Raw genomic sequence first — 16064 nt, 5'->3', positions numbered from 1 at the left:
TTAAAAATGCAATAATTGACTATATAGTATATATATGTATATATAATATCTAATATGCATATAATATTTTATTATATTTAAAAATAGTACAGATAAAAAAAATATATATTTTTTTTGAATAAATTTATATGACTGTCCAGGTTATTTTTATTTTTGTTCATATTTTTTTTCTTCTATTATTATCATATTTTGGAAAACTGTTATAAAATTATTCCATGTTCATATTTTTTTGTATTAAAAAAAAAAATAACCAAAAATAAATAAAAATATAATAACATGTTAATAAAATAATAAAACAAAATCGATTAATTCATTATTATAATAATTATTTTATATTGTTGTTTTTCCAACATTGTTATATAGTCAATACTATTATAATAGCGCCATTTATATTTTTGTCATCACACTTTTATTTTATGGGAGATTAAATAGTGATAAAAATATAAAATAGTTTTATTTTGTAACAATGTAATTTAAGGAAATTTATTTGTGTAGTACTATTAACATATTACGTAAGACGAATAAAATGCTATCATTTTATATTTTTTTATTTCTATATATATATATTCCTTGCGCACATAGAAATGCGCAATCGAAGGGTACCATTTAAGGAACATGTTTTTCTAAGTTGAAATTATATAATAAAAAAGAGAAACAAAATGAAAGTCATATCAAATTGTAGACTGTCTTTTAAAGACGGTATTCTTTAACATTTCTTAGTCTTCTTCTTGGTCAAAATAAACATACTATATATAAATAAATGAATGTATGCCTTCGTCATTAACGTATTATAATCACGTGTGAAATTTTTTATAAAATCTTCAAAAAATTTTAAATAAAAAATTATAATTTATCGGTATATATATATTATTTAACTTGTTTAAAAAAATGTTCAATTTTTTCATGTCTGTTCATTTATATTTGTCTATATGTGTTATTTTTTGTACTGTATGCACATACAAAAATTATAAAACAGGACAAATTTTTGTTGCTTAACTATTAAGTTTGAATAAAGTTTAATGAAATTATGCAAGCTTTTACAACTTGGCAATGCACACAAAAAATATACGATAATATTATTTCTAATTACTAATGCAATACTTTATTTTTTCGTTTTTGTAATGCTAATCAAAAGCTTAGGTTGTTAAAGCTATTAAAAAGGTATTTTTAAAAATGTTATCATTAAAAATATGTATTATACACACAGTGTAAATATACATGAGCATACACATTGTTTTATATAAATCAAAGTTAATGCATGCAAAAAAAAAAAACAATAAAAGATAAAAGGATTAATTATACTATAAAAAAGAAAAATTATAACCAAATGGAGCACAATATAGAATGCGAAAAAAATATATAAAGATCTATATATGATCAACAAAAGGATATACGAAAAAAATAATGGAAAGGGTATGATATAGATGGAGATGGGAATGATAAAATGCGAAGTCTTCTATATGCCACATGATATCCATATAGCAATGATAACTAGTGTTTATAAATTATGAAAGAAATAATAATTAAATACAACATAAGCGTCTTAAACATTCCCTTTATATAAAAGAGTGTCGAATAAGTAATATTAAAAAAAATAATGTTAAACCCACCTAAATGAAAAATGTTTGTCTATACATAAGCACATATATGTGTGACAAATGCATGTGTTTTTTCCCATTCTGAAAAATGTCCTAAAATAAAAAAAGAGGAATGTGATTATTATTTTTTTTTTCTAGCCGCAATCTTTTATGTGTTATATGAGCTAAAAATGAACGGATCAAATAGATAATTTCGCACATCAAAATTATCATCTAAAGCATTCGAATTATTTTGTTTTTGGAAAAAAACTGATGCCAAATAGTTAACACAATATGTTTCATAAATCTGAATATTATTTATTATTAAGACTTCTGAAAAAATATTGCAATTTTTAAACTTGGTCATAATTTTATGTATTCGTTTTTGCCTTATATCTTGGATTAGACCTGCACAAAAAAAAAATGTTAACATTTATATGAACAATTCAGGTATATTACAATATTTTTCTAGCTATATATAAACAAAAAATATATATCCATCTTTATGCATGGTGTTGGTTAGAAAAAAATAGGGATGTTTATACCTGCTACCTTAAGGATGTATTTGTAAGGAGCTCGCTGACCAATGCTTTCAATAGGAGTAGAATTTTTAAAGGAATTATTTTCTAAAAACATGGATGATATTTCAAAAAAAAAAGGGCTAGGAAGATCAGTAAGTTCATGTAAATCTTCAAATTCTTTTTTATAAATATTTTTTAAATTATCAAGATAAAACCAAAAAGGGAATTCGACAGTAGCTAATCCTTCTTTACTTAATTCTTTAGCAATATATAAAGGATACCATTGTCTCTGTCCAGATTTCATTTTTTTAAAATCAAATCCTTCAACTTCAGATAGATCGAAATATGGAATATCAGCCAAAGCTTTAACAACTATTAATTCATCTAATGCTTTTTGCCAAATAATATGATTTATAGATTCTTCAAATAAATAATTGATAGATATTTTATTTAATTCTAAAAAATGAGGATTAAATTTCATAGGAAGATATTCTATATATTCATTATGAGGTACCATATTTTTATTGACAAAAGATGCAGTTGATAATGGCTTGTCATTTATATATAAAGTTTCATTTATTGTTTCAATATTATCTTGTTGTAATTCACTATTTTGTAAATGTGTATATATATTAATTATATTATCATATACATAATTTTTTTTAAATTGTTTTCCTTGTATAAATACAATATTACTTTTAAAACAATCATAGGCATTAGATAATTGTGGAAAAACATTTTTTATATTTTTAAAGCTAGTATATAAATTATATATTTTTTCATATACACTTGATAATACTTTTTTTTTTGAATATATTTCATCGGTATTCATTTCATTTATGGCTGTATCTAACTTATCTAAAATAGTTTCTAATAATATTAAATGTTCATTATTTATTGTTATGTCTTTGTTTCCAATTAGATACTGATCACGAATATAAAATATGTTATAGACATCTTCACATGATTGTATATTTTTTATTGGCAACTTAGGAAAATCTACTAACACAATATTAGATTCTTTATTATTTGTTTTATCATTATTTATATAATTATGTTCACTTAAGGCATTATTATTTATATTTTTCCCATCATAATAATTTAGACTTGTATTATTAGACGCATATGCCTTTCGTCTTGATTTTTCATTCATAAAAATATGATTTTTTTTTATTTTTTTTGTGTTTGACGGTCTACGTAATTGTGTTCTTTTATTTGCTTTCTTCTTAAAAATGGAAAAAACGTCTGTCATTTTCAGCCACAAATAATCGAATATGATCTAAATGGTTGTATTGGGTTAGAAAATAAATACTAAATGTTTTACTTTGTATTTATCTTTTCAGATTATGTATTAGATCCGTGTCTAACCTTACTTTTTTAAAGGCAAAGAAGTACTGGCATATAGAAAACAAAAAAAAATGTATACTACAAAATGTATATTACAAAATGTATATTACAAAATGTATATTACAAAATATATATTATAAATATATATAGTAAATACATATAGTAAGTACATATAGTAAATACATATAGTAAGTACATATAGTAAATACATATAGTAAACATATTAGGGCATATTTCCCCCTTCCAAGAATTAATCGACTTTAGATGGCATATACTTGTGCTCCGATGAAATAGTTTCTAATTTTGATTTAAGGTTTCATTAATTTGTTTATTAAATTTTATAGGGACTTTCTGTATTTTTATGAGCACGTATTCGTGTGTTTTTCCGATGGGTGAATGTACGTATACATTCTTAAACTATCAATTATTTATATTCAGCATGTCCTGTTTTATTTTATAATTTTGTGTAATCCATGCAAAGTAACTATTCTCAAATACTATGTTTATGGTACTCCCCTTTTTCTATATATACATATATAATTATGTAAATACATACCTCTTTTTTATAAATATGATTATATTATTTAAAATATGATTTAATTTTTTTTAAATTTGTTATTCCTTTAAAAATTTTGTGACAATGTGTACTCGCCATACATAAAAAAATTATTACCCAATAAACAGTAATGAACTAACTAAATAAAAAAATATAATATACATATGTGTTACTTATTATATTTGGATTTAAAAATAATGATTTTATGTCATAATTATTATCTTAAGTTATTAAATATTTCCTTTTTTTTTTCTTATATTATAAAATTTTAATCATTTTTTTTTGTGTATTTTTACATGTACTTTTGTATCCCAATTTTGTAAATATCAACTACCATAATTTTTGTATTTCTGTATTGTGTTTACACAATTTTGTGTTATTTATTTATTATTATTTATTTCGTATTATAATAAATGTAAAAATAAAATGAAAAAAAAATAAATAAATAAATAAATAAACATGAATAAATGAATGAATGATAATATTAGGCTGTTAAGAAATTTATTATTATTTTGTTGATTTTTATTTTTTTAATATTTTTTAAATGTGTGTCATCATAATGTCATTTAATGAGTGTACGGAAAAAAGTACAAAAACCTTATCAATAAATAAATAGTAAAATGTAAAGACAAAAATAAAAAGTTATCTTAAAAGGGATGTAACAAAAACAAATTCACACATGCATATTTAATTATGCAAAGTTTTAAATATTATTCTTTTATTTTATTTCATAGTAGTTAACTTATTGTTAATATGCAATTACTCTTGTCCTTTCTTAATTATATCATACTATTGTAAAATTATCGTGAAATATGTTGATAATGTTGAAAAAATTGTTGTAATAGTGTAATACACATTTTTAACTTCTCACCATATTGCGCAATTAAAATAGTCTAGTAAATAGATTGAGTCTGTGTCAATTTCTTTGGCTACTCTTTCATTTTCAAACGTAAAAAAATAATTAAAATTGCATCAATTTGGTGATACTACTCAAAACACACATTAATTTTAAATGACATAAAGTTTTGTAAAATTTGCTAGCCATTTTTGCATAAAGTAAATTGGGAGAATAGTTGATAGGATGCAAAAATGGCTAGCAAATTTTACAAAAACTTTATGCCATTTAAAAAATATAGACAAAACTTCTTTTGCTCAACATGTATCACAATATGTCATACTTATGTAAACCTTGTAAAGCCTTTTTCTCTTGCCGTGTTTGTAAAAATAGTGAAGTAACAATTTGGTAGTGGGTGATAGACTAAAATAAAGTCATATGTTGACAATTTGAATAACTTAAACTAATCTCTCTTAAAATGTTTTAAAAGCGAAAAAGTAAAAGTAGTTGTAAAAAAGGTATTAAATTAATAATAATTGTATATGTGTGTGTATGTAAAGGAATTATTAAATATATGAAATAAATTATAATTTATATTTTAATATGATAAGCAAATAAGGTGATGCTTCTTTTTTCTTTCAATATTAAACCCCAAAAAAAAAACAAAAATCAAATAAACGGACAAATTTAAAGAAACAGAAAAAAAGTTTTAAAAACATGATAAGTAAGATAAAGAAAGGCATATGTATTGCCATAATAATAGCTAGATTTAAAAAAAAAAAAAAAATAATAATAGCAGATTAAAAAAAATTAGATTGTAAATTTCAAAACATACACAAAAAATAGAATAATTAAGGAAGAGTCCTTTACTCTATATATGCATAAAAAGTTGCAAAATGAAATTCACAATATGAAAAAGTGTGTTGTTATATTTCAAATTTTGTTCAAATTGTTAGTAAAAAAAAAAGGAAATATTATTCCCAGGAAGATTATATAACTCACATATACACATACGTGTGCATATTCAAATTTATTTAAATAATATTGAAGGGTCATCAAATGGGGTGTCTTATATATTACGGGGATTGGTTCTTGTGATTGCTATAAAAAATGATATATTTATGTTATGGATGTTTAGTAAAGAAATAGTTATAGTCTATCAAAAGGGGAATAGTGTTATGCCACTTCAAATGCTATCCTTATAATTTTCGAAACAGTTTGATGTTTTTATTTTTGTAGGGATCATCCTTAAAACGCTTAAGTAGTGGTGAATTTTTATTTGAATTAAATTTATCATTATTTAATTTAACAATTTTTGTTGTAGTTAATTTTATATCATTAGTGTTATTATATGTATTTGCACGAGGATGTGAATTATCAATACTTTTATTTCTTTTTCTATTTTGGTCTTTTAAAGGTTTGATGTTATTTTTTTCATTATCTCCATCAGTTTTAAGAGAAATATCTTTATTATTTTTATTTACATTTAATTTGTTTTGACTTACTATTTTCGATTTCTCACTATTTATTCCGAAAGCACTACTAGACAAGTTTGTATTAACATTTGTTGTGCCTAAATTTGTATTAGCATTTACAGAAGGAGCATCATTAGAATCTTTTGTTAGCCCTGTGCTAGTGTTTAGCCATAATTTGCATTCACCACTTAATATTGCACGTTTAAGAGATGTATTTTCAGTATTAATAAAATCGAAATTATCATTTATTTTTTCAAATAAACATTTAAAATCAATATTTTTTGAATTAGCTTCATTTTCTAATTCTTTTAGTGTAAAATTTTTAATGTCTAAATAGTTGTCGGAATTTTCATTTTTTTTTTCAACCTGTGTAAAAGTATCACTATCAAACTGGTTAGCATTATTATGCTCATTATATTGATCTTCTTTATTAATTGTATTTACATTATCAATAGTTAATGCTTGTTTATTTTTGATTTCATCGCGTATGTCTTTAATATTGTCATTAATATTTTTAATTTCAATTTTGTCTTCAACTTTTGGGTCGGGTATGGTATTTAAATCATGAAAATAATTTTGGTTGACAACTTTATCAATAATGATATTTATATCTCCTTTACATTTTTCTAGATTTTCTAAAAACTCTTGATTATATATTAAAATATTTTCAACACATTTTTTACTAAAAGTTTGATGATTCTTTTCAGCATTTTCAAAATATAATTTTTCTTGTGATATTTTATTTGATATATTTTTATAATGTTGTTGTTTTTCAATTAAAGTTTGATTAGTGTATTTGTCAAAATATTCTGTTATCTTATCAACATTTTGTGTATTTTTATTTATGATTTGTTCATAAATAGTAATAATATTTATTATATTATTTTTAATTTTTTTTTCATTATTTTTTAATTGAATAGTCATATCAGATATCACATTTAGAAATAGTTCATTATATTTATTTATTTTTTTATCAACATTATTATTAAAATTATCATATTCTTTATCATAATTTGTATAATTTTTATTATAATTATAAAAAAAGGTTTCCAAAGATTTTAATGAATTTGTATATAATTCTTTATGTTTATTATTGCTAACCTGTTCTTGTAATTTATCATTAAGTGCTTCAATTTGATTATTAACTTTTTCATTTAAAATTGTAATATTTTTATTTATTACATTTTTAATTTCATTTAAAACATTTTGTTGAAAATTTTTTACGTCTTGATTAATTTTTTCTTTATAATTTTGTATAATTTGATTTTTTTTTTCATTAATTTCAATTTCATATGTATTATATTGGTCATAATATTTTTGAATTATTTCTTTTAATTTTTTTTCTTCATTTAAAAAAAATTCTTCTTTGTCTTTAATATTTTTTTTAAAACATAAGCTTGATGACTTTAAAAAGAGATGAAACAAGTTGCTTATATTTTTAATATACTCGATAATATTTTTAATATTATATTCTTCATTAGACAGATCTTTAGAGATGTTGTTTACAAGTTCTATACCTTCTTCATTAAAAACTAAGTTTTCTAAAGTTTTAAAATTTGATTGATAAACAGATATCATACTATCGTTGTTACTTTCTATATTTTTGCACACACTTAATTTGTTTCCGTCATGTTGAGAATTTTCCTCTTTAAGTTGATTTTCATTTGGTTTGCTAAGATCTTGAACAATGTTATTGTTGATGTAAGTAAAAAAATCATTAATTGCCATATCACCATTTTTTAATAACTTATGAGCATTTAATAAATGGTCATAATGATTTATAGGATTTATATTAGATTTAACTTTACATTCTAATAATTTATTTTTAACTTTATCAATAATAATCATACCATTTTTATCAACCTTTTCAATTTGATCTATATTTTGTAAAAAAAAATTAAGTAAATCATTTTTTTTAGAATATAAATCATTATTTAATTGATCAAACCCATTAATGGATTTTAAAAAAAATGTTTTATTATCTTCTATATTATTTTTGATTTGTGATAATATTTGTAAAGAATTATTACAAGTATTATTAAAAAAAGTTTTATCATTATTTATTTTTTGATTTAATTGATCAAAATTTTGTCTAACTATTTCTGAAATAAGTTTATATTTTTCTTCAAATAAATAAACATTATCATAATAATAATTTTTAATAAGATCAAATTGGTCTATTAAAAATTGATTAACATATTTTTCTTCCACGATTTTATTAATGAAAATATCATATAATGATTGTATATTTTTATATTTTAAAAGAACATGTTTTAAAAATTCGATAACTTGATTTTGTACATCATCTGAATAATCCATTTTATTTAATAAGGTTTTTATTTTTTTACTTTTTTCAAATAAAATTTTTTCCTTTTCTAATATAACTTCTTTATTTTTTTTAAGGGAATTTTGAATATTATTATATTCTTCATTATCAAGATAGACACCTCTTCTTTCTCGATTTAGATTTAGAGCATTTTTTAATTTTTCAATTTCATTATTTAAATCTTTTATTTTTAATTGTTTAGTTGTTTTAACATTAATTTCAGGACGATTTTTTATATTTTTAGCTCGAAATACATAATCTAACGTACTTAATGTTTCATCAATACATAAAGAAGATGGTGAAATTGTAGCAACAATAAATGTTTTAGTTTTACCTCCTAAAGAATCTTGTAATAATCTAGTTAATTTTGAATCACGATATGGTATATAAGATGAATTTTCTATCAATGCATTTATAACTCGTCCCAATGTTAGTAATGATTGATTAATGTTACAACATTCTTGTTGTCTTATTTTAATATTGCCATATGAACTTTTTAATGCATTTTCACTACCTGCTAAATCAACTAAATTAAGTTTACCGATCTTTGTTATACTTTCTCCTTCACTATTTAAATCTTTCATTATTAATGTAATTGTAAATATGGAATGGCTTCTACTTGACTTTTTATTATACGACGTTTCAGCTGTTCTCCGTTTTTTTATAGCTGAACATATAATATAATATATTTCTTCAAATGAGTTTATACATTTTTCTTCTAACTTATCTACATTCAATCCTTTATTTTTATTTGTCATATCTTCATATATTCTTAATTTATGATTAGTTTCAGTAGTAGGACTCAATAAATCACATAACTCTTCATTATATATTTCTAAATAGCTTACTTTTATATTAAAATCGAAACTACTTTTTTCATTATTACTATTGTTACTCATAATTATATCGTTAATATTGTTGTAATGTTTATTATTGTATTTATTTTCTTCTTCCATCATTTTATTTCTATTAGATAATACAGGGCTACTTGTTTCTTTTCTTTGCTCTCTATCATGTGTGTCTATTAGTTTATCAAATCCTGTCATATCAGGCCGTTTAATTCCTTTTTTTTTATTATCGACATTTATATCGTCATTTATATCATCATTTATGTTATTGTGATTAGTATAATTGTATGTATCATATAATGCTCTTTCTCTTTTTATGGATTTATCTTCTTTCCTACTATTCAATATGTCAAATATTCTTTTAGCGACTCTAAAAATTATACCTGTATCATCATTATCACATAGTTCATAATAATAATTTATATCACTATTTATACTATCATTTAAATCTACTTTTTTGTTTTCATTATTTTTTAAATGTTCTAAAATTTTTCCTTCCATAGTATATGTCTTGCCAGTCCCAGTTTGTCCATAGCAAAACAACGTGCAGTTAAACCCTTCGACCACCTAAAAAGAATGAAGTAATATGATAAAAAGTTTGAAAATGAATAAATAGTTAGACAATCCAATAGGGAATATATAACCATGTTAGACATTATGTATTACCTCGTCAACGATTTGAAAAATATAATTATTGAATAGTGTCTTTTGATCAACATTTTTATCGCAAGCATAATCAAAACTATATTTTTTTTCATAAATTTCATTACTTCTATTAATTGTTAATATAACTTCATTATTATTTATTTTAACTACCTCTTCATTATTTATATCATTTTTTTCTTTTTCATTTAGAGGTCTGCACCGAACTATTACTTTAATATTAACGCAACTATGTTTGTCATTTTGATAAGAGGTTCTAAGCATTGTATTTTACTTCACTTTATTTTTTATATGCATTTATATAAGGGTATGAGGGTATGTACATATATTCCTCATCGACGAACACACCCGTATTTATGTCACTTGTTTATGTTTACTTTGTGGGGATAATATAGTACGTGCATTTTAATACACACACATGTGTTTATATTTATATGTATGGTTCTTTATACAAACTTTGAGAAGGTTATCTATTTATTTTTTTTTGTTAGACGAGCTCCCAAAATGTTTTATTTTATATTTTAAGAGTTGAACTTAAAAAAAATTCATAATTTTGATATTAAAAAATTATTATTTATGAAACAGATAAATGAGCATAAAAAGGAAATAAAAAAAAACAAAAAAAAATTAATAATTGTTATTATTATGTGTATATTATAAATACAAATTAAGGGTTTTAGGAAATACCAAAAAATGAGGATACGTGAAAAATAAGCAATTTGTGTATTATACATATGCATATAAAATATATACATATTATTTCATTCTTTTATTACACATAAATTTGCTTTACATACAAATAAAGAAATTAATGAAAATTGATAAAAATGAAAAAAATTAATAAAAATGGAAATATTTTATTTTTTGTTAAACAGTTATGTGTACAATTCTTATAATTTTATCGACATAGTTTTTTATTAATTTTTTTTCAAATAAATAAAAAAGCAAAATTATTATATTAAAAAAAAGTAATATGTTAAATTATATAATAAAAATACTTAAATATATGCAATATTATATTAAACAAAGCGAACTGTCTAAAATTAAATACATTCCAGAATAATTGAAAAAATGTGTTTCAAAAAATGAAAATATAATTATATTCGGGTAAAATATATTATTACCTTTTATTAGATGTTGTTGGCATAATGATTTAATGTAAATAATTATATAAAATAAGGCTTTGCATTTTTTTCCATTTTTTCTTTTCAAATATTCTTAATGGAAATTAACACAAATTCATAATATATTTTAAAATGCATATCCCAATAAAATACGGAAGAATATAAAAGAAAAAAAATAATAAGCTCTTTTAACTATCAAAATATGTAAATTGTAAATTTTTTTTCTCTTAATTATAAAGAAAATAAAATAGCTACCTGTATTTTTTTATTTCTTAATATAGCTAGTTGCATATTTTTTTTTTTTTTTACACATGCATATGGGCATATATGTATTACCATATAGTCAATACTGTATTTTCTTTCCTATACTTTCCTCAAATTATATTATAAAAAATGTATAATAATTAAATTCTTATCATTATAATTATTTAATTATGATATAAAAAACATTTTTTATTACATAGATATAAAGTTATTTGAATTTTTTGTCTTAAAAAATATTAATGTTGCAAAATATGCTGTATATATCGAAGGGAAATACATTCTAGCATTGCTCTATAGGTAGTATAAAATACAATATATCAGTAGGTACTACTTATATATATGTGTGCGTTATTAAATTAGTTGTATATAATGTTTTACAAAATGATATTAACATGGAGAACATATTTTATTACACATTATATTATTTTAAGATAGTAAAAACAACAATAATAGTTATTAACTACGCTAAAAATGTCGAATAAATGAGATATTATTTAAAATTTTTTTAACTTTTATACTTATCCATTATTTTGTACATATTTATTAGTCATATGAATTGTTCATATATTTAAGAGAATTATGCTATTGCTAAAGGGAAGAGAAAATATAAAACTTGTTTATAGTTTATTGAGAAACCTTTTCCATTATATATATAAAAAATAATTATTATATTATTATTTTTTAATTATTCATTTTTTCTTTTTTTAAATAAAATGGTGAAAATAAAATATATCCATAAATTATATAGTATACAAATAAAAATATTTTATTATTATAGGGTTTATTCTTAGTATATATATATTTTTTTTTTTTTATAATTTTGGTGGGGTTTGGGTCATAATTTTTTAGCGTAAAATGGGAAATAATAGTATATAGATAGTCGGAATATTTTTACATTGCTTATAATATAATTACATATTTTTACCCATATATAAATTTTAATTATTTATCACTAGCCTTGCTTATAATATTGACCATCATATCCGCAAAATCGCGCATATAATGCTGTAGGTATTATAGTAAATGACAATATTTATTAGCCAAGTATAAATTATTACGTATTTTTTTTAGTACATACTTATATATAATACAGGAGATTAAGGGGGTATTTATTATATAAGAGCCAAGCATAATTCATAATAAAATGCCATCCTGTATGTATATATAAAACGGGCAACTTTTAACAATAAATATATATATAATAATATTTATTCTGCCCCTTTTCAATAATCTATATGTATACAAAAATGTGCCTTTGAGGGAATATATATGGTAAAAATATATTTATGTATTGCCAATTTATTATTCCTTATAAAATTTTTTTAATACGTATAAAACCCATGAAATTAATAATATAGTAAATATAATTATACCTTAATTTTTTTTATAAATGTGAATATAACGTATATACTTAACAATTAATCATAATGTATGCATAAGCAAGTTATAAATTTTATGGAATAATTTTTGCAAAAAATAATTTTTTTTTTGGAAATCAAATAATTATAATAGTAAAAAAAATTTAATTTTGAAATATTACAAAAATTTGAAAATAAGCATTTTAACAGTTTAAATAACCTGATTATTATTTAAAGATATCAAATTGGAAAAAATGGCTACAGCATTAGATGTTCAGGTATAATTTACAAAAAAACGAAAAAAACAAAAATGATGTTATTATAAATATATTATCTTAGTATAGAGAATAATAAAACTATAAAATTCTATATATAAAATATGTTTTTATTTAATCTTTATAAATATTATTGCTTGTTCATAAAATTAATAGATAAAATAGCTGTTTTACAGCTAATTTGTATATATAGTATTTTTTTGTAAATAAAAATGGATGTATGGCTATAAAAATATTGCCTGTACATGCAATTACACATATATACATAAATATTTATTATGATATTATTTTTATTACGGTTATATATATATATTTTTTTTTTTAATATTTTTATAGCACGAGAGAGCTTACCAAAAGCAAGAAGGAGCAAGCTTTTTCAACTCCAAAAAAATAAAAAAGGGATCTAAAACCTATACCAGATATTGGAAAAATGTAGGAATGGGATTTGCCGTTCCAAAGGAAGCCAAAGAAGGTGTTTATGTTGACAAAAAATGCCCATTCACTGGAAATGTAGCAATTAGAGGAAGAATATTAAAGTAGGACAAATATAAAATAATAAATGGATATATAAATTATAATTATTAAATAGTTTGATATTCCAATGTTATATATTTATCTACGTATATATACATATGTATGTATGCATTTAAAATGCAATTTTCCCTCTCTCATTTTATTTTTATTTCTATTTTTCCCATAACAGAGGTATGGTCATATCAAACAAAATGAAGAGAACCATCATTATTAGAAGAAACTATTTACATTACGTAAAAAAATATAACAGATTTGAAAAAAGACACAAAAACATTCCATGCCATTGTTCCCCATGTTTTGATGTAAAGGAAGGAGATATCGTTACAGTTGGTCAATGCAGGTAATGATTTACTATTTTCATTATGCATTTATATAGAGAAAAATTATACAAATTAATGTGACATGCCTTTATCTTGATGTTTTAAGAGGGCATAATCTTCAAAGCATATAAAATAAAATATTCTCCTATGCCTATGCATGTGATTTTAACTTTATCCTTATTAATATAATTTGTTTTTTTTTATGACCAGGCCCTTATCCAAAACTGTCCGATTCAACGTATTACATGTAGAAAAACATCAAATTTTTGGAAGTGCAAGAAAACAATTTGTTTTATTTTAGATAAATAAATATATATACTTATATAATTATGCTTGCGAAAATGTGCATAAGTGTATATGCTCATAAGATAGTTAACTTTTTTTACTTTTACATTTGCAAGGAATAGATCATTTATTAATAACGTATTGCAACTTTATCATTTTTTTAATATATATATTTATTAAATGAAAACTATAAACATAGCATGATAAATATTAAAAATTACTAAAATTAAAATTTATATAAGAATATATTTAAAACTGAAATTATATATTGCTGGTCATGTATTATTGGCTTTAATAATTTACCAAAATATATATATTTAAAAAATATTATGCAAACATAATGTGTGCAAATATATATCCTCATTGCTTGTATTTGTGCTACTATCGATGGAAAATGTTTCCTCTTTTTCATATAAAAAAGAAAAATAGTTTAGTGTGATATAAAAAAGAAAACTTATATGCTCACACATTACTAAATGTAATAAGCTTTTTTTTCGTACATTCACATAAATAAAAAAGGAACACAAATGAAGCAACAAGTTTAAAGGTGTAACACCATAGAGAATAGTAGTGTAAAATAAAATGACAAAGTTGGTCATAATAAAGGAAATATGGCATAATATTACTTATAGAAAATAATATTGTGTTATTGTTATTTTTTTTAAGGGCAAGAAAGCTTTCTACTAATGTTGTGTGTCAGTATAAATATTTTTTTTATGATGGTTAATTGGAATAAATAATTACTAAAATAATTTTAACACACAAAATATATTTTATTGTCATATATTATAACCTGTTCTATGGCATTTTATATTTAACTGGAGTAAGGAATTTGTATTTTTAAGCTACTACCTATTGTCATTATATATGATTTATTTTACTTTTTTTATAAAAAAAATATATAAAGATTAACTAAAATTACATAATAAAATTGTTAAAAAAAATATAATAAACTCGTTAAAATAATCTTTATGTGTTATACTTTTTTTTTGCTCTTATTTTATGTAAAGGTAATGTAAAGTGTGAATAAAAGTAACTACACATGGGCTTGGCTTGAAAAAGAAATTTTATTTTGAATATTTCAAAAAAATAATTTTATATTAGTATATATATGCTTTAGCTCTATATAAAGCAAAAAAAAAAATAAAATAAAATATTTATAACTTGTTATGTTTCTATATTAATCATAAGAAAGTTATTTTTCAAATTATATGCATAACAATTTTTTATTATATACTACTCGTTATGCCATATGGCAAACATGAGATATAATTTTTTTTTTTCCTTATACGTACAGCTAACAAACTGTGTACATATATATAAAGAGGAAAATTAAAACAATTTTTTATGATTTTTATAATTTTTTATTTTTATATTTTTATTATTTCTTTTAATTACATTTTTTTTTATTCAAGTTCTACCATTCTTTAACAATTTGTGCTTTTAATAGTCCCTTATATACAAATGTGTAGGTGTATGTAATTTAGCAAATGACCATATATGCACAATATATTTTATAATCTCCTTACTTACACATTTTTTTTTTTTAAATATATTATTAAACCTGTATGGAAACAGTATACAAATAAAAGCCGATTATTTTGTATCACTCATAAATCGGAGATATATAAGATTGAGAAATAAAAAGGGGGTAAAAGAAATTGATATAGGATATTTAACGGAATAGTTATACTGATTTAAAAAAAAATAATAATAGTAATAGCATAATAAGACCATTTTAACATGACTGGTAGTG

At 21.4% G+C, this 16064-nt stretch overlaps 3 protein-coding genes across 3 annotated transcripts; 1 reads left to right on the top strand and 2 right to left on the bottom strand.

Annotated features, from left to right (window-relative positions):
* Positions 1-1746: 1746 nt before the first annotated feature.
* On the bottom strand, positions 1747-3350 carry PVVCY_1000950 (DNA replication complex GINS protein, putative; the record flags this gene model as incomplete). Its single annotated transcript, XM_008625548.2, has 2 exons — positions 1747-1985; positions 2123-3350. 2 exons carry the CDS (start codon positions 3348-3350, stop codon positions 1747-1749), a joined length of 1467 nt encoding a protein of 488 aa, XP_008623770.2.
* A 2685-nt stretch (positions 3351-6035) lies between these two features.
* Positions 6036-10412, bottom strand: PVVCY_1000940 (kinesin-5, putative; the record flags this gene model as incomplete). The annotated part of the gene is made up of 2 exons (XM_008625547.2): positions 6036-10052; positions 10152-10412. The coding sequence occupies 2 exons, from the start codon at positions 10410-10412 to the stop codon at positions 6036-6038; spliced, it is 4278 nt and encodes a 1425-aa protein (XP_008623769.2).
* A 2736-nt stretch (positions 10413-13148) lies between these two features.
* On the top strand, positions 13149-14324 carry PVVCY_1000930 (40S ribosomal protein S11, putative; the record flags this gene model as incomplete). The annotated part of the gene is made up of 4 exons (XM_037634425.1): positions 13149-13172; positions 13506-13705; positions 13873-14043; positions 14234-14324. 4 exons carry the CDS (start codon positions 13149-13151, stop codon positions 14322-14324), a joined length of 486 nt encoding a protein of 161 aa, XP_037490524.1.
* Positions 14325-16064: the final 1740 nt, after the last annotated feature.

Source organism: Plasmodium vinckei (genome assembly GCF_900681995.1).
Source record: "Plasmodium vinckei vinckei genome assembly, chromosome: PVVCY_10".
Classification (NCBI taxonomy): Eukaryota; Apicomplexa; class Aconoidasida; order Haemosporida; family Plasmodiidae; genus Plasmodium; species Plasmodium vinckei.
The sequence above is the reverse complement of the archived record's forward strand: the minus strand, read 5'-3'. Positions and strand labels throughout refer to the sequence as shown.